This window comes from Pelophylax lessonae (assembly GCF_965119305.1).
Source record: "Pelophylax lessonae genome assembly, chromosome: 6".
Lineage (NCBI taxonomy): Eukaryota > Metazoa > Chordata > Amphibia > Anura > Ranidae > Pelophylax > Pelophylax lessonae.
This window is the reverse complement of record NC_138773.1, coordinates 327,226,524-327,245,788: the sequence shown is the minus strand read 5'-3', so window position 1 is coordinate 327,245,788 and position 19,265 is coordinate 327,226,524. Positions and strand designations below refer to the sequence as shown.

The window sequence follows — 19,265 nt, the reverse complement described above, 5'->3', positions numbered from 1 at the left end:
AAGTCGCGGTGCGCAGCTTACACTGCGACCTCGGAGCGGCCGGCACGGACTTCATAACATTGAAGTCAATGCAGGTCGCTCCGGGTCGCCCCAAAGAAGCTCCGGACCCTTTTTCTAAGTCGGAGCGACTTGTGTCGCTCCTATTAGAACGGGTCCACAGCTTCCCTATGGAAGGCGACCTACGGCGACCTGTCAGGCGACCAGGTCGCCCCAGTGTGAACCGGCTCTAAAGGTGATGGACTGGCCAAGCATGTCTCCAGAGCTAAATCCTATTGAGCATCTGTGGGACATCCTCAAACAGAAGGTGGAGGAGCGCAAGGTCTCTAACATCCACCAGCTCTGTGATGTCATCATGGAGGAGTGGAAGAGGACTCCAGTGACAACCTGTGAGGCTCTGGTGAACTCCATGCCCAAGAGGGTTAAGGCAGTGCTGGAAAATAATGGTGGCCACACAAAATATTGACACTTTGGGCCCAATTTGGACATTTTCACTTAGGGGTGTACTCACCTTAGTGAGATACTGTATATGCATACTCATATATATATATATATATATATATATATATATATATATATATATATATATACACACACACACAGAGTTATTTCTTCATCTCTGTTGTCTTTTTCTTCTTTTATAAAATATTGAGAGAAAAAATAATAATAATTTGACCTCTCTGGGAACCAAAACCCAGGAACCCCTGCAATGACAACATACTAACAGCTACTACATGTACATGTGTGTTCGGTCCCTTCTATGGGATATTCCAGGGGCCACATAGTGTCTACCAACATGTTGGCACAGATAGAAGTGGTAAGGATTTCCAGCCATGGACAGACCAGTGCTGGGGACCCTTTACTGGTCTGCCATGGGGAGGGTTCTACCCCATAGAAGAGGGGTCTTCAAACCTTGGCCCTCCAGTTGCTCAGGAACTACAATTCCCATCATGCCTAGTCATGTCTGTGAATGTCAGAGTTTTATAATGCCTCATGGGATGTGTAGATCTGTAACAGGGGCCGTAGTTTGAGGATCCCTGCCATAGGATCACACAGGAGTCTGTCAGTGGCTGTGTGATACAATCCCTGTCCTCATCTCATACCTCTGAAGGATTTCTGAAAACAGCAAAGAGGAAGAAATAATTCAAGAATTTTCAGAATTCTCCACTTTATCACAGTTACAATTTACAGCAATGTCAACGATGGGAGGAGAGCGCCACCTAGTGGCTATCAGAGCTCATAGACAATTCACTGCAGCTGTATAAAAATACTCCTGAAGGGAGAAGATTTCCTCCTCTCACAATCATCAGAGGGAGAATTATAGTGCAATTCTTATACACTGCCAGTATTCATATCTGCACCACTACCTGCAAGTCTGGAGAACATCACCTGCAATTAACGATCACAGCTGTGCCGCTACCTGGAAATCTGGAAGCCATCACCTGTCATTAATTATCTTAGCTGTGCATCTACCTGGAAGTCTGGAGGCCATCACCTGCCATTAATTATCTTAGCTGTGCTTCTACCTGGAAGTCTGGAGAACATCACCTGCAATTACCGATCACAGCTGTGCCGCTACCTTGAAATCTGGAGAACATTGTCTGCAATTAACAATCACAGCTGTGCCGCTACCTGGAAATTTGGAGGCCATCGCCTGCCATTATTGATCAGTGCTGTGCTTCTACCTGGAAGTCTGGAGAACATCAGCTGTCAGCACTCGGCTACCCCTATTAGAAAGATTTAACCCTTTATCAGTTTTCCACTGTGTGGCGGTAAGCAGTGAGAGGGTTACATAGCACAATCCTCACAGACAAATGATCCGTTACAGATTTCATAATTTCCAACAAAGAAAACTTTACAAATTCAATTGGTTTCCATTTGTGTTGTGTCTGATGAACACAATCCTGTGTGTGATCTCACAATCATTACATGTATGGCGGGAATTGGTGAGACTGCATGCAACATGGAAGGGGTCAGCTCCACATTAATAACCATGGTGGGGGGTTTACTCCATATTAATGGCCATTTTGGGGGGTCAACTCCACATTAGTGCTGACTGCCCGTGGTAGTGGTAGATATTGGGTTTTAACACCATATTATTGGGGGTCAAGCTCATACTAATGGGCGTCATGGTGGTGGAGCGGGGGGATATTGGGGTTCAACCCCATATTCATGTCCATGGCGGTAATGGTGAGGGGGATATTGGGTGTCAACCTCATATTAATGGCCAAAGGTGGGGGCATGTTGGGGGTCAACTCCATATTATTGCCCATGGTTGTGGAGATATTGGGTGTCAACCTCATATTAAGGACCATCATGGTGGTGGGGGGGATGTTGGGGTTCAACCCCATATTCATGTCCATGGTGGTAATGGTGAGGGGGATATTGGGTGTCAACCTCATATTAATGGCCAAAGGTGGGGGCATGTTGGGGGTCAACTCCATATTATTGGCCATGGTTGTGGTGGTGGAGATATTGGGTGTCAACCCCATATTATGGGCCATCATGGTGGTGGGGGGGATGTTGGGGTTCAACCCCATATTCATGTCCATGGTGGTAATGGTGAGGAGGATATTGGGTGTCCACCTCATATTAATGGCCAAAGGTGGGGGCATGTTGGGGGTCAACTCCATATTATTGGCCATGGTTGTGGTGGTGGAGATATTGGGTGTCAACCCCATATTAAGGACCATCATGGTGGTGGGGGGGATGTTGGGGTTCAACCCCATATTCATGTCCATGGTGGTAATGGTGAGGGGGATATTGGGTGTCAACCTCATATTAATGGCCAAAGGTGGGGGCATGTTGGGGGTCAACTCCATATTATTGGCCATGGTTGTGGTGGTGGAGATATTGGGTGTCAACCCCATATTAAGGGCCATCATGGTGGTGGGGAGATGTTGGGTGGCAACCTCATATTAATGGCCATGGTGGCGGTGGTGAGGGGGATAATGGGTATTAACCTTATAATAATGGCCGCCATGGTGGTGGTGGTGGTGGGGGGGGGGGGGTGTTGGGAGCCAACTTAATATTAATGGACATGGTGATGGTGTGGGGGATATTGGGTGTCAACCTCATATTAATGGTCGTGGTGGGGGAGATGTTAGGGGTCAACTCTATAATAATGGCCATGGTGGTAATAGTGGGGGGGGGGGGATTGGGTGCTGACCTGATATTAATGGCCATGGTGGTAATAGTGGAGGGATATTGGATGCTGACCTCATATTAATGGCCTTGGCGAAGGGATGTTGAGGTCAACTCCATATTAATGGCCATGGTGGTTGGGATATTGGGTGTCAACCCCATAATAATGGCCACGGTGGTGGAGGGGATATTGGGGGTCAACCCTACATTACTGGCCATTATGGTGGTGGGAGAGGGATGTTGGGGGTCAACCCAATATTTATGGCCACGGTGGTGATGGTCGGGTGGATGTTGGGTGTCAACCTCATATTAACGGCTGTGGTGGGGAGATGTTGGAGATAAATTGCATATTAATGACTGCTGTGGTGGCAGAGGGGGGGTTATTGGAGGATAACTGTACAATAATGGCTGTGGTAGGGGAATTGGGGGTGGGGAGACTCCATGGTCATGGTTTTTAAATAAGAGGCCCGAACAAGTTCATATAAGTATTGATGGCCGGGGTCCAGAGACATTTCCCCATAAAGTCCACCTGTTGCTCCGATATAACACATTCGACCAATTTTGAGGACTTAGTAATAGTTCACAGAAAAAGAAGGTCGTTGTTTATAAAGCAGTGATATCACTTTTGTATATCAATAAGACAAATATTAGTGTGTTTCACTAAACCATTCCTCCATGTTGGGTATCAGGGACAGAATCACTTTGGGGTCCCAATGGTGATCCACAGCAGAACAAAGCGTCACCAGCATTCAGAACGGCTCCTACCTTTCCCTGACGGGAAGAAGCACTCCATCTCGACGCTGCTCCGGGAGTGGGAGATGCACAGGGCACTGCTGGGCACCAGGCCTTCCAGCGGGGGGCTCCGCTCCGTCGTCTTTACCAAGCACCATCCAGGACGATCGCTCGGCTTCTCAAGCAGCTCCACCGTCTGACCAACCTGGATGCTCAGCTCATTGCTGTGGATGGCGACAAAATCCTGGAGCACCGTGGTGAGTTCACAGCCTCCCGACAGCTGCAAGAGACCAGAAACGAGATCTGTGAGACACTTCCCAGAAGAAGATCAACCAACAACAACGATGTTTAATCAGAAACAAGGAAAATATAAGAAATCAATCAACACGTCACAGTGCAATACAAAGGATAAAGAATATCGGAGGCCCTCAGTGTTAAATGATCATCACAAGGCTCATAGTGTGAATAATTCTAACATTTAGCAGACAGAAATTCCACAACGATCGATCAGAACTCCGACCCCTCAGCTGCATCCTGGGAATTATCGATATGCGATTATTGAATGGTCTCTGGGGTCTTTCTATGATAACCAGTAGGTAATCTGTAGGTGTACACATCGCCACGTCCCTGTACATGACCATCCTAGACGTATGGTCACTCCCCTAAGCAGGATACCTAATAAATGACCAAAAGGGCAAATGCCCCAGGGCAGAATACTAAAGAAAACCCCCAAAGTGTGATATTAAAAGGGCTATCCTTTCCTTCATGTGTATGTATTGGTGAATGGGGGCGGGGGAGTACATACAGGGGTTGCAATTATGACCTTGCCCCAGAGGGCCCCTGTATTCCTGACTAGGAAGGGTGGCATATAAAGGAACCAATCCCCAACATGTTCACTCCCCTAAGCAAGATACCCAAAAAATGATCAAAAGGGCAAATGCCCCAAAATATGATATTCAAAGGGCTATCCTTTCCTTCATGTGTATGTATTGGTGAATGGGGGCGGGGGGAGTACATACAGGGGTTGCAATTATGACCCCGCCACAGGCGGCCCCCTGTATTCCTGGCTAGGAAGGGCGGCATATAAAGGAACCAATCCCCAACTTGTTCACTCCCCTAACAAGGATACCTAACAAATGACCAAAAGGGGCAAATGCCCCAGGCCAGAATACTAACGAAAACCCCCAAAATGTGATATTCAAAGGGCTATTCCTTTCCTTCATGTGTATGTATTGGTGAATGGGGGCGGGGGAGTACATACAGGGGTTGCAATTATGACCGCGCCCCAGGCGGCCCCCTGTATTCCTAGCTAGGAGGGGCGGCATATAGAGGAACCAATCCCCAACATGTTCACTCCCCTAAGCAGGATACCTAACAAATGGCCAAAAGGGCAAATGCCCCAGGCCAGAATACTAAAGAAAACCCCCAAAATGTGATATTCAAAGGGCTTTTCCTTCCTTCATGTGTATGTAGTGGTGAATGGGGGTGGGAGAGTACATAAAGGGGTTGCAATTATGACCCCGCCCAAGGCAGCCCCCAGTATTCCTGGCTAGGAGGAGCAGCAACCAATCCCCACCATTTTCTCCTGCAGCCTTTCAGCTGTCTTACTGAATAGAGTCAGTGATCAGCACTGATCACTGACTCTGTCCATTCACAACTGAGGCATAGCAAACTGCTTCCTATACTTCAGTTTGTAAATGAAGGGGAAGCCTCTGTACAGAGCTCTTCCTGTTCATTCATTCGGTGCAGCTGAGGCTGCAGAGGTGCAGATTGTGTCTTCAATCTAATTTCTCTGTCTTAAAGGTGAAACATCAAAGGTCTTTTTAGACCCCTGATATCTGACCAAAGCTCCCCAATGGTGCTCCTAAAAAACTGTTAAAAAAAAAATCGTAAAAAAAATAAAACAAAATGGTGAAAAATACCACTGACACCGCTGGTGGATTTACCAGGGTTGCAAAGGTCGCGCTTGCGACTGGGCCCTGGCGTTCCGCCACTGTGGGGGAGGCCCTGGCCAGGGGGCCCTTCAGACCGCATTCACATTGATCCGACTTGTCAGGTGACTTGGTCAGCCTGACAAGTCGCGGTCCTCACACTCCCATAGTGTAGTACAGGAGCCGTTCTAATAGGAGTGACACAAGTGGCTCCAAATTAGAAAAAGGGTCCTGTACTACTTCGGGGCGACCTGGAGGCGACCTGCATAGACATTCATTTTATGAAGTCCGTGCAAGTCGCCCCCGAAGTTGCGCTGCACGTGACTTCACAGGTCGCCCCCTAAGTCGGAGCGACATAGTGTGAACGGAGGCTTATAGTTTCTTGCACTGAGACCCTGAAAGTTCTAGTTACTCCTCTGATTGGGGATTGGTTGCTGAATTCTGGAAGGAGAGCACAGCGTTCCCCATACTCTGAAGCACAAGATTCCTTACCAGGCTCCGGGGACAGATTGCAGTCCCTGCCCAGGTCTGTTCAGCAGGGCAGAGACGGCCTTACAAGTAAAAACACATAAAAATAAAATAAAATAAAATTGTAAATTTAAATTATAAACAAAATATGTAAATAAATATACAAATGAAGTGAAGTATACACTGATAACAATAGGGGAAGTTGGGGGAGGGGGGGTCAATACAGCAGTTACTAATGTTTTTTTATGATATTCTTTGTGATTTATTATTTATAACGTTGGTCATTTATAAAACAAATGACTGCTTCTTCTCTAATTTGTTTCATCCTCGAAAATGCAGATTGGGGGAGGGTAGTCCGCGGCCAATCATTCATTTGCCGGGTTGCGTTGGGTTGGGCAGCTGTGGTTGTTTTTTTGCATAGGGGTGAGTCAGTGATAGGCCGAGGATTTCCTGGCTTTATACAGGTAGAGCCCAATTGCAATCCCTGCCTGGGTTTGCATCACAAGGAGGGGGATACTGGAAAGGATGAAGTGGGGACCCTGTGGGCCCCTTCTTATGAATTGCCGCTTTATTATCCTAAGTGGCTTTAAGACGAACTCCAGACAGACAGTAAAAAAGCTTCCATCTGACCAATTGTGTGTCCTGTACAGCTTTTAAAAGTACCGAAATCAGATTTTAGGAATAGTGCCCCATCATTGGTGTCAGTGGGAGGAATAGTGCCCCATCATTGGTGTCAGTGGGAGGAATAGTGCCCCATCATTGGTGTCAGTGGCAGGAATAGCGCCCCATCATTGGTGTCAGTGGCAGGAATAGCGCCCCATCATTGGTGTCAGTGGCAGGAATAGCGCCCCATCATTGGTGTCAGTGGCAGGAATAGTGCCCCATCATTGGTGTCAGTGGGAGGAATAGTGCCCCATCATTGGTGTCAGTTAGAGGAATAGTGCCCCATCGATGGTGTCAGTGGGAGGAATAGTGTCCCATCATTGGTGTCAGTGGGAGGAATAGTGCCCCATCATTGGTGTCAGTGGGAGGAATAGTATCCCATCATTGGTATCAGTGAGAGGAATAGTATCCCATCATTGGTGTCAGTGGGAGGAATAGTGCCCCATCATTGGTGTCAGTGGGAGGAATAGTATCCCATCATTGGTGTCAGTGGGAGGAATAGTATCCCATCATTGGTGTCAGTGGGAGGAATAGTGTCCCATCATTGGTATCAGTGAGAGGAATAGTGTCCTATCATTGGTGTCAGTGGGAGGAATAGTGCCCCATCATTGGTATCAGTGGGAGGAATAGTCCCCCATCATTGGTGTCAGTGGCAGGCTATGCCCCCCTGTTGCTGATAGTGGGGGGAAATAATGGTCTGGCTAAAAGCAAGCAAAGGGCCGTAGTTTGGAGATCTTGGATCTACCTGACAGATCTGATAGAAAGTAAAGGAGCTCACAATGCTGCTATTATCAGGGCTGTGGCTTAGTGTGGTCAGTCTGTGACAGAAAGTGCGGTTTGCGGCAGAATCTCCAGAAACAGATTGACATAAATGATTTGTGTCAGGAAACGGTACCCAGAGAGATCAGACAGAGATCGGACAGAGACCGGACAGAGACCGGACAGAGACCGGACAGAGACCGGACAGAGACCGGACAGAGACCGGACAGAGACCGGACAGAGATCGGACAGAGATCGGACAGAGATCGGACAGAGATCGGACAGAGACCGGACAGAGATCGGACAGAGATCGGACTTTGGGCTCACATACACTTTACTATTCTGAATCAAATAGAAATAAAGAAATATTTCCTCCATCCCGGAATCGTCTCATCCTGCTGTACCCAGCGCGCACATTTCCAGCAACAAAACCGCCATCAATATACCCCCCTCCCCCCACCTTTCCAAACATACAATATCAGATAACCCTGATGACACGTAAAGCTTATAAGGGAGTCATTGTTGACCCGATAAACGTAAAATGGCGCCACTTCAAAGAGCGGCGCAGCGATCTGGCAGCGATCGGAGGCTCTGAGCCAGGCAATCCATTTTTTATGGTAATTATTCATCGCCGGCAGCTGGAAAAATTAAAAACCGTCAAGATTTACAGGGTGAGATTAAAGAGCCTAAATTAAAGAGGCTTGAAACGTCCTCTAATGGAAAACTATAAGTAATTAATTAGGGGGGGGGGGGGTTGGGCGGGGGGGGGGGACGTCTGCAGAACATCTGAGGGGAATTCATCATTTCTCAGCCGCGCGTTTTACAGCCCGGAGAAGTTTCTCTATTGAAGGACAGATTTGCTGCCATCGTTTCCTTTGTGATCGGTGTGTACTGAACAACATGGCGGCTTCCATACAGGAAGTCCGAGCTTATACCGGCAATGACCGGCTCTCTCCCATCGCTTGCCTGGTGGATGAGATGAGCTTCCTTTTTATTTTTATACAATGAGTTGCCATTCATCTTTCTAATAAAAGATACCTTGCATACTGCACTTAGTTGGCGCCCCCTGCTGTTTTATTTTATGTTTCACAGAGATCCTTACTGACTGGAGTAACTGGCTGCAGTGACACTCCTGTCAGAAGGAGCAGTGGCCCATTGCAGCCACTGGAGGGAGGATTCGGCTTTCTCCTCCCTCCGGCCTGCATTGGGCGGAAAAGAGGTGGTGCTGAGACTGAGAACTGTCCTCAGTCTCAATACGGCGCTGCTGAGGAATGAGAGCGGAAAAGTGTCCTTTCTCTCTCCCTGTCATGTGACTTGTCCCATCTTCCAGCACAAGGGGGAGGGGCAACAACTCAGTAGCATTGGGGACTCCTGATGTAAAGAGGGACTTTATTGAGGACACGATGTAAAGGGGGACTCCTGATGTAAAGAGGGACTTTATTGAGGACACGATGTAAAGGGGGACTCCTGATGTAAAGAGGGAGAATACTGGGGACACCTGGTCTAAAGGGAGAATTTAATGGCAACACCTGATGTAAAGGGGGACTCTGTTGGGGGACACCTGATGTAAAAGGGGATTCTACTTGGGAATTCAACCAGGCGGGGGTGGGCCCAATTCGCCATCATCGCTCTGGGCACTTGATGACCTTATCCTGGCACTGATCCCTGCAATGTACACAGATCAGAGGGGGAGGGGTTTACTTCTATGTGACAATCCCTGTAGATCCCGCCAGAACTTAAGTAAGCTGATGATTTCCTGTACTTCTACCGCACTAAAGCCTCAAGCAGCATTGTCAGTCCTGCCCAATCCTCTCTGCAGACTACAGGACCCCTTCCCCCTATGTCACAGAAGAGGAAAGCAGGGAGGTGTCCTGTAGTCCTGGCTTAGGACTACAATGCTCCTCCATAAATATAATATAATAAGCGGCCACATTTAAGAACCGATCATCTAATATGGGAGAATTGTGTTCTTGGGTTGAATCTCAAGACACACAATACTCCGGGGACCCCCACAACCCAACCAGAGACCCCCATAACCTAACCAGAGACCATACAACCCAACCAGAGACCATACAACCCAACCAGAGACCCCCACAACCCAACAAGAGACCCCCCCACAACCCAACAAGAGACCCCAACAACCCAACAAGAGACCCCCACAACCTAACCAGAGACCCCCACAATCTAATTAGAGACGCCCACAACCCAGAGACTCTCACAACCTAACCAGAGACCCCCCACAACCCAACACCACAACCTAACTAGAGACCCCCACAACCCAACCAGAGACCCCCACAACCCAACCAGAGATCCCCACAACCCAACCAGAGATCCCCACAACCCAACCAGAGACCCCCACAACCCAACAAGAGACCCCCACAACCTAACCAGAGACCCCCACAATCTAATTAGAGACGCCCACAACCCAGAGACTCTCACAACCTAACCAGAGACCCCCCACAACCCAACACCACAACCTAACTAGAGACCCCCACAACCCAACCAGAGACCCCCACAACCCAACCAGAGATCCCCACAACCCAACCAGAGACCCCCACAACCCAACAAGAGACCCCCACAACCTAACCAGAGACCCCCACAATCTAATTAGAGACGCCCACAACCCAGAGACTCTCACAACCTAACCAGAGACCCCCCACAACCCAACACCACAACCTAACTAGAGACCCCCACAACCCAACCAGAGATCCTCACAACCCAACCAGAGACCCCCACAACCCAACCAGAGACCCCCACAACCCAACCAGAGACCCCCACAACCTAACCAGAGATCCCCAAAACCCAACCAGAGACCCCCACAACCCAACCAGAGACCCCTACAACCTAACCAGAGATCCCCAAAACCCAACCAGAGACCCCCACAACCCAACCAGAACCCAACTATAGACCTCCACAACCCAACCAGAACCCAACTATAGACCTCCACAACCCAACAAGAGATCCCCACAACCCAACCAGAGACCCCCTCAACCCAACAAGAGATCCCCACAACCCAACCAGAGACCCCCTCAACCCAACCAGAACCCAACTAGAGACCCCCTCAACCCAACAAGAGATCCCCACAACCCAACTAAAGATCCCCACAACCCAACTAGAGATCCCCACAACCCAACTAGAGATCTCCACAACCCAACCAGAGACCCCCACAACCCAACCAGAGACCCCCACAACCCAACCAGAGACCACCACAACCCAATCAGAACCCAACTATAGACCCCCACAACCCAATAAGAGATCCCCACAACCTAACAAGAGATCCCTAAAGCAGATCTGGTCTTACAGAGATGACCGGCTGAAGGTCTGATTTCTGATATTTTCTGCACACAGAGCGCCTCCCATAGATAATCCCTCTGTACTCATATAGGGGGTGCCCCCACCGGCTTCCCTCCCCCACACACAGCTCTGCCAGTGTACCCCATCTTACCTTCCAATCTCTACCAGACGCCGGTCCGGCCAGCAGATGATGCTGATTGCAGGCGTGTGAGAGAGTGACAGATGTGAGCGTGTCCGCCGTGTGACATCACTGATAAGAGGTTTCCATGACACCGATTAACCCTCCCCGGCTGGCTCTCACATGGCACAATGCACATACAGTGGGGGGGCACTCAGGGGTATAACTACAAAACACAGGGCCCCCACTACAAAACACAGGGCCCCCACTACAAATCATAAGGCCCCCGCACTGCAAATCACAGGGCACAACCTACTACAAAACACAGGGCCCCCCACTACAAATCACAGGGCCCCCCACTACAAATCACAGGACCCCCACTACAAATCACAGGGCCCAACCTACTACAAAACACAGGGCCCCCACTATAAATCACAGGGCCCCCCACTACAAATCACAGGACCCCCACTACAAATCACAGGGCCCAACCTACTACAAAACACAGGGCCCCCACTATAAATCACAGGGCCCCCCCCACTACAAATCACAGGACCCCCACTACAAATCACAGGGTTATCCGCACTGTAAATCACGGGGCCCACCAATAAAAATCACAGGGACCCCCCCCCCCCACTACAAACAGGGCCCCACGCTGCAAAGCACAGGGTTATCCCACTGTAAATCATCATCATGGGGCCCGCCCACCACTGCAAATCACAGGGCCCCACTGCAAATCACAGGGCCCCACTGCAAATAACAGGGCCCCCACTGCAAATCACAGGGCCCCCAATGCAAACCACAGGGCCCCCAATGCAAACCACAGGGCCCCCAATGCAAACCACAGGGCCCCCACTGCAAACCACAGGGCCCCCACTGCAAATCACAGGGCCCCCACTGCAAATCACAGGGCCCCCACTGCAAACCACAGGGCCCCCACTGCAAACCACAGGGCCCCCAATGCAAACCACAGGGCCCCCACTGCAAACCACAGGGCCCCCACTGCAAATCACAGGGCCCCCACTGCAAATCACAGGGCCCCCAATGCAAACCACAGGGCCCCCACTGCAAACCATAGGGCCCCCACTGCAAATCACAGGGCCCCCACTGCAAATCACAGGGCCCCCAATGCAAACCACAGGGCCCCCACTGCAAACCACAGGGCCCCACTGAAAACCACAGGGCCCCACTACAAATCACAGGGCCCTCACTACAAATCACAGGTTTCTGCAGGGGCGGGCTCTACCACTGGCGATCACTGTGATTGGTTATGACAGTAATAATGTGATTAGGAGATCAGGAGAGATTGGTGACAGGTCGGTCTCCATGCGGGAGTGATTGATGGAGTACACAACATATTACAGACCCAGACAGAGTCCTGTCTGCCCCCGGGCCCCATGGCAGCAGTATAGAAAGGTTGGCTGTTGTTACGCCCGTGGACGCCCTCCTCCGGTGTTTTTCACACCTACAGAATTTTATTTTCTGGTCTTCTTACTGGTCTAACCTCAGAAATGTGTTTTTTTTTTTTTTTTTTTACCTTTAGATAGAAGCAAACTTTCTGGGGAGATTTTCCCTCACTTCCTGTCGCTGTGACACCAGGACAAGAGATGGCGGCGTGGTTGTCACCAAGACACGGACAGCAACATAAAACATTGCCAGAAGTTCGCACTCTTCCTCGCTCTACTAATGTGTCCTGTCTGTGTCCCCACTGGACAGATTTACAATCACTTCCTGATCTGAGAGGAAGTGACCGAAACGGGGATATGGAAGGCAATAAAAATCTGGCAGGAGCGCTAACCCTGCCCTGCTCTAACACAACGGAAGAGCTTTGCCTGGATGTTTTCTTCTCCCTTCTATGGAATTTTCTTCATTTATTAGGAAACATTGAATATCCTGTTATAATGGCATATATTTCCCAGCTATACAGCGCTGGACTCCTCCTGGGTGGGCCTCCTGCCCAAATCCAGCCCTTAAGGGTTGGTTCTGACCAGGCCACACCTCCAAATAAACTATGTCAAAAGTATTGGGACGCCTGCCTTTACACACGCGACCTTTAATGGCATCCCAGTCTTAGTCCGTAGGCTTCAACTCTTCTGGGAAGGCCGTCCACAAGGTTTAGGAGTGTCTATGGGAATGTTTCACCATTCTTCCAGAAGCGCATTTGTGAGGTCAGGCACTGATGTTGGACGAGAAGGCCTGGCTCTCAGTCTCCACCCAAATTCATCCCAAAGGCATCCCAGTACTTTTGGTAATATAATGTATATGAGTACATCGTAGCACTGTACAGCGAGCCACACTCTGTATACAGCACTGATATATGACAGCACCGTACAGCAAGCCACACTCTGTATACAGCACTGATATATGACAGCACCGTACAGCGAGCCGCACTCTGTATACAGCACCGATATATGATGGCATTGTACAGCGAGCCACACTCAGTATACAGCACTGATATATGACAGCACCGTACAGCGAGCCACACTCTGTATACAGCACTGATATATGACGGCACCGTACAGCGAGCCACACTCTGTATACAGCACTGATATATGACAGCACCGTACAGCGAGCCGCACTCTGTAAACAGCACTGATATATGACAGCACCGTACAGCGAGCCACACTCTGTATACAGCACTGATATATGACGGCACCGTACAGCGAGCCACACTCTGTATACAGCACTGATATATGACAGCACCGTACAGCGAGCCGCACTCTGTATACAGCACTGATATATGACAGCACCGTACAGCGAGCCGCACTCTGTATACAGCACGGATATATGACAGCACCATACAGGGAGCCGCACTCTGTATACAGCACTGATATATGACGGCACCGTACAGCGAGCCGCACTCTGTATACAGCACTGATATATGACAGCACTGTACAGCGAGCCGCACTCTGTATACAGCACGGATATATGACAGCACCATACAGGGAGCCGCACTCTGTATACAGCACCGATATATATGACAGCACCGTACAGCGAGCCACACTCTGTATACAGCACCGATATATGACAGCACCGTACAGCGAGCCGCACTCTGTATACAGCACTGATATATGACAGCACCGTACAGCGAGCTCCACTCTGTATACAGCACTGATATATGAAAGCACCATACAGCGAGCTACACTCTGTATACAGCACTGATATATGACAGCACCGTACAGCGAGCCACACTCTGTATACAGCACTGATATATGACAGCACCGTACAGCGAGCCCCACTCTGTATACAGCACTGATATATGACAGCACCGTACAGCGAGCTCCACTCTGTATACAGCACTGATATATGACAGCACTATACAGCGAGCCACACTCTGTATAAAGCACTGATATATGACAGCACCGTACAGCGAGCCGCACTCTGTATACAGTACTGATATATGACGGCACCGTACAGCGAGCCACTCTGTATACAGCACTGATATATGACAGCACCGTACAGCGAGCCGCACTCTGTATACAGCACTGATATATGACGGCACCGTACAGTGAGCCGCACTCTGTATACAGCACTGATATATGACAGCACCGTACAGCGAGCCCCACTCTGTATACAGCACTGATATATGACAGCACTATACAGCGAGCCACACTCTGTATACAGCACTGATATATGACAGCACCATACAGCGAGCCCCACTCTGTATACAGCACTGATATATGACAGCACCGTACAGCGAGCCCCACTCTGTATACAGCACTGATATATGAGAGCACCATACAGCGAACCGCACTCTGTATACAGCACTGATATATGACAGCACCGTACAGTGAGCCGCACTCTGTATACAGCACTGATATATGACAGCACTATACAGCGAGCCACACTCTGTATACAGCACTGATATATGACAGCACCATACAGCGAGCCGCACCCTGTATACAGCACTGATATATGACAGCACCGTACAGCGAGTCTTATGACACATAGAAGGAAGGAAGGATCACTATGGCACATGGAAGGAAGGATCACTATGGTACATGGAAGGAAGTAAGGATCACTATGGCACATGGAAGGAAGTAAGGATCACTATGGCACATGGAAGTAAGGAAGGATCACTATGGCACATGGAAGCAAGGATCATTATGGCACGTGGAAGGAAATAAGGATCACTTTGGCACATGGAAAGAAGAATCACTACGGCACATAGAAGGAAGGAAGGATCACTATGGCACATGGAAGTAAGGATCACTATGGCACACGGAAGGAAGGATCACTGGCACATGGAAAGAAGGATCACTGGCACATGGAAGGAAGGATCACTGGCACATGGAAGGAAGGATCACTGGCACATGGAATTCAGGAAGGATCACTATGACACAAGGCAGGAAGGATCACTATAGTACATGGAAGGATCACTATGGCATGTGGAAGGAAGAGAGAGAGAGAGGGGAGAGTTCACTCACGGGAGGATGGCTGGTCTCCAGAACCCCATGTAGTGACATCATGTGCACAGCTTCAAAATTCCCACCCACACAACCCCTTCATAGCCAAAGGATTGGCTGCATGCTGAGGTTTGTAGGCTGATCCAGCCTCCCTCCTCCCAGATTCTGTAGAGTGGGCAGGGGAGCTGTGCAGGCTGGGCAAGTCTCAGCTGCAGCATGGCGCACACTGACAGGTGGAGTTCCAGCACTTGGCTCAGCTGCAGGATTCAGTCCAAGTTCTCAGGACACCAGGATTTACTTGAAATCCCAGGACGGTCCTGGAAAATGCGGGACGGTTGGGAGGAATGTGTTCAGCATCACTTTAATAAGGTTGGTGATCTCAGCATTGCTGGGACAGTTGGCAGCTATGTAATAAGAGACGGAGGAGGGGCTTCATATTAGGACAGCTTGGAGAGTCTGAGCAGAGAGCCCTGCCCCCTGCCATGCTGCAGAGAAGGGGCTACTCCAAAAACATTTTCCTCCTTCTTGCCCACTTAAAACCCCCCCCCCCCCAGCACAAATTCCCCTCAAATCCCCCCTCTTAGCACAAATCCCCCCCCCCCCCCTCCGAACTCCAAATTCCCCCTTCCAACACATATCCCCCCTGAATCTTCTTGGGGTCCCCCCCACCTCACATGATACCGCAGTGCCCAGGGCAGGCGCCCCTTCTGCCCACTCCTTGTCCCAGCCCTGGGAGGATCTGTCATGCAGACAGATGGTGGGGGGGGGTAAAGCAATACGCCTCCTCATCATATATAAGACCTGCATCTGGCGAGGTCTCTACAGAAGGCGGCCCTCACACAGCAAGGACAGCGGCCTCACTGAGGATGAAATACGACGCTGTCAGAGGAAAAGGGAAGCTCATTGTTACAGGGATCAGAGTCAGAGGACAACTCGTCTCCGGCAAACGCTCACCTGGCAGAGGACCAGAGCGGCTCAGGTGACGCGATAACCCCTTCCTGACTGGACCATTAACCTCACCGCCACAAACATGGGGGCTGAAAAAAAGAGCCAACGCTCCACCGAGTCCGAAAATTTCATCTCTATTCTTTGTTTTTCTTTTTCTGAATAAAGATCTGAATACAAATTCAATCTCATCACCCGTGTAACAACGTAACCTTCATCACCAGTGTAACAACGTAGCCTTCATCACCAGTGTAACAACGTAGCCTTCTCCCCTTCATCACCAGTGTAACAACGTAACCTTCACCCCTTCATCATCACCAGTGTAACAACGTAACCTTCACACCTTCATCACCAGTGTAACAACGTAACCTTCACCCCTTTATCACCAGTGTAACAACGTAACCTTCACCCCTTCATCATCACCAGTGTAACAACGTAACCTTCACACCTTCATCACCAGTGTAACAACGTAGCCTTCTCCCCTTCATCACCAGTGTAACAACGTAACCTTCACCCCTTCATCATCACCAGTGTAACAACGTAACCTTCACACCTTCATCACCAGTGTAACAACGTAACCTTCACCCCTTTATCACCAGTGTAACAACGTAACCTTCACCCCTTCATCACCAGTGTAACAACGTAGCCTTCTCCCCTTCATCACCAGTGTAACAACGTAACCTTCTCCCCTTCATCACCAGTGTAACAACGTAGCCTTCTCCCCTTCATCACCAGTGTAACAACGTAACCTTCACCCCTTCATCATCACCAGTGTAACAACGTACCCTTCACACCTTCATCACCAGTGTAACAACGTAACCTTCACCTGCTGGGGGCACTATGGGGGGCACTGTGGGACACTGCTGGGGACACTGTGAGACACTGCTAGGGGCACTATGGGGGGCACTGTGGGACACAGCTGGGGACACTATGGGAGGCACTGTGGGACACTGCTGGGGGCACTATGGAGGGCACTGTGGGACACTGCCGGGGGAACTATTGGGGGGGCACTATGGGGGTCACTGTGGGGGGGGGGGCATGGTGTGACAACGCTAGGGGCACTATGGGGGGCACTGTGAGACAATGCAAGGGGCACTATGGGACACTGAGGGGGCACTATGGGGGACACTGGGGACACTGTGAGACACTGCTAGGGGCACTATGGGACACGGCGGGGGCACTATGGGGGCACTGTGGGACACTACTTGGGGCACTGAGACACTGCTAGGGGAACTATGGGGGGCACTGTGGGGCACTATAGGGGGCACTAAGGGGGGGCATTGTGAGACACTGCTAGGGGCACGATAGGGGCACTGTGGAAAACTGCTAGGGTCACTATGGAAGGCACAGTGAGACACTGCAAGGGGCACTGTGAGACACTGCAAGGGGCACTGTGAGACACTGCAAGGGGCACTATGGGACACTGCTGGGGGCACTATGGGGACACTGAGACACTGCAAGGGGCACTATGGGACACTGCTGGGGGCACTATGGGGGCACTGAGACAGTGCTAGGGGCACTATGTGGGCACCGTGAGACACTGTGGGGGCATTATGGGGGACACTGGGGGCACTGTGAGACACTGCTAGGGGGACTATGGGACATGGCTGGGGCACTATGGGGGCACTGTGGGACACTGCTAGGGGGACTATGGGACATGGCTGGGGCACTATGGGACACAGACACTGCAGGGCACTATGGGGGGCACAGACACTGCTAGGGGAACCTATGGGGGGCACTATGGGGCACTGCTGGGGGCACTATGGGGGGGCATTGTGAGACAATGCTAGGGGCACGATAGGGGCACTGTGGAAAACTGCTAGGGTCACTATGGAGGGCACAGTGAGACACTGCTGGGGGCACTATGGGGGGGGCAATGTGGAGCACTATAGGGGGCACTGTGGGACACTGCTGGGGGCACTGTGTGGGGCTCTATGGGGGGGGGCACTGTTGGGGGCTCTATGGGGCGGGAGGGGGCACTGTTGGGGGCTCCATTGGGGGGGGCTGGGAGTAGCTATGTGGCAAGAGGAATTGCAGGGGGCAGAAGGCTGCAATATTCACATCTAATCCAGAGATTCTCCCCACAGTACTTGTTTCTGCCACTAGATGTCCTCAATCTAATAGCCAGAATCATTCAGCCTATTTCCTCTGAGCCCAGGTTGGCTTGTCTGCTGATGAACTGATTAGTCCCTGGGGAAGCTTCTCCCACTCCGAGTCTGAGCTCTGCTGTACAGGGACTGCATGAGACGGAATCCATACCCAGGCACTCATATGTTCTGATTGCAGAGCTGCATGAACACGCCTTTTATATGTGGAGTTCAGTCTTACACAGAGATATAAATATGCTGAGAAATCAGGGGGTCATGTGATCCTTCGCAGCCAATGAGATGAAAGCTGGCAGTATGACGGTAATAAAGGTTTCTCAGGATTGCAGTGAAGATGTTTCTGCAGGATTCCGGGCCGCAGCCACACACAGCTGCTCTATATAGATATATATATATATATATAGATGCTGTATATAGATGCTGTATATAGATATATATTGGAGGATTTCATTGCCATACAAGGCCTGTGTGAGAAGCACAGATTGAAGCTGATAAAGTGTAAAGGTGTCTCCCGGCCCCGTCTGTGTGCAGAGGCGTCTCCCCAATCTCTGATTATATTCTTGGACTTTAACCACATAAATGTTCCCATAACCAACACCCAGGATTAACCCCTGCCACTCCTCATCACAGCACTGATACAATGTAACAATTATGTATCATAGGGAAATAGAACGGCATGATGTTCCCTAACACTGGGCATTGACCC

The 19,265-nt window shown here is 50.1% G+C and overlaps 1 protein-coding gene across 7 annotated transcripts in view; it reads right to left on the bottom strand.

Annotated features, from left to right (window-relative positions):
* KALRN (kalirin RhoGEF kinase) overlaps positions 1 to 19,265 on the bottom strand; it is a 530,952-nt gene that overhangs the window by 159,429 nt on the left and 352,258 nt on the right. For all 7 annotated transcript variants that reach the window (XM_082262172.1, XM_082262174.1, XM_082262176.1 and 4 more), the window contains exon 34: positions 3,907 to 4,153. In XM_082262172.1, coding sequence (XP_082118298.1) covers positions 3,907 to 4,153 — 247 coding nt within the window. The remainder of the gene's footprint in view (positions 1 to 3,906; positions 4,154 to 19,265) is intronic.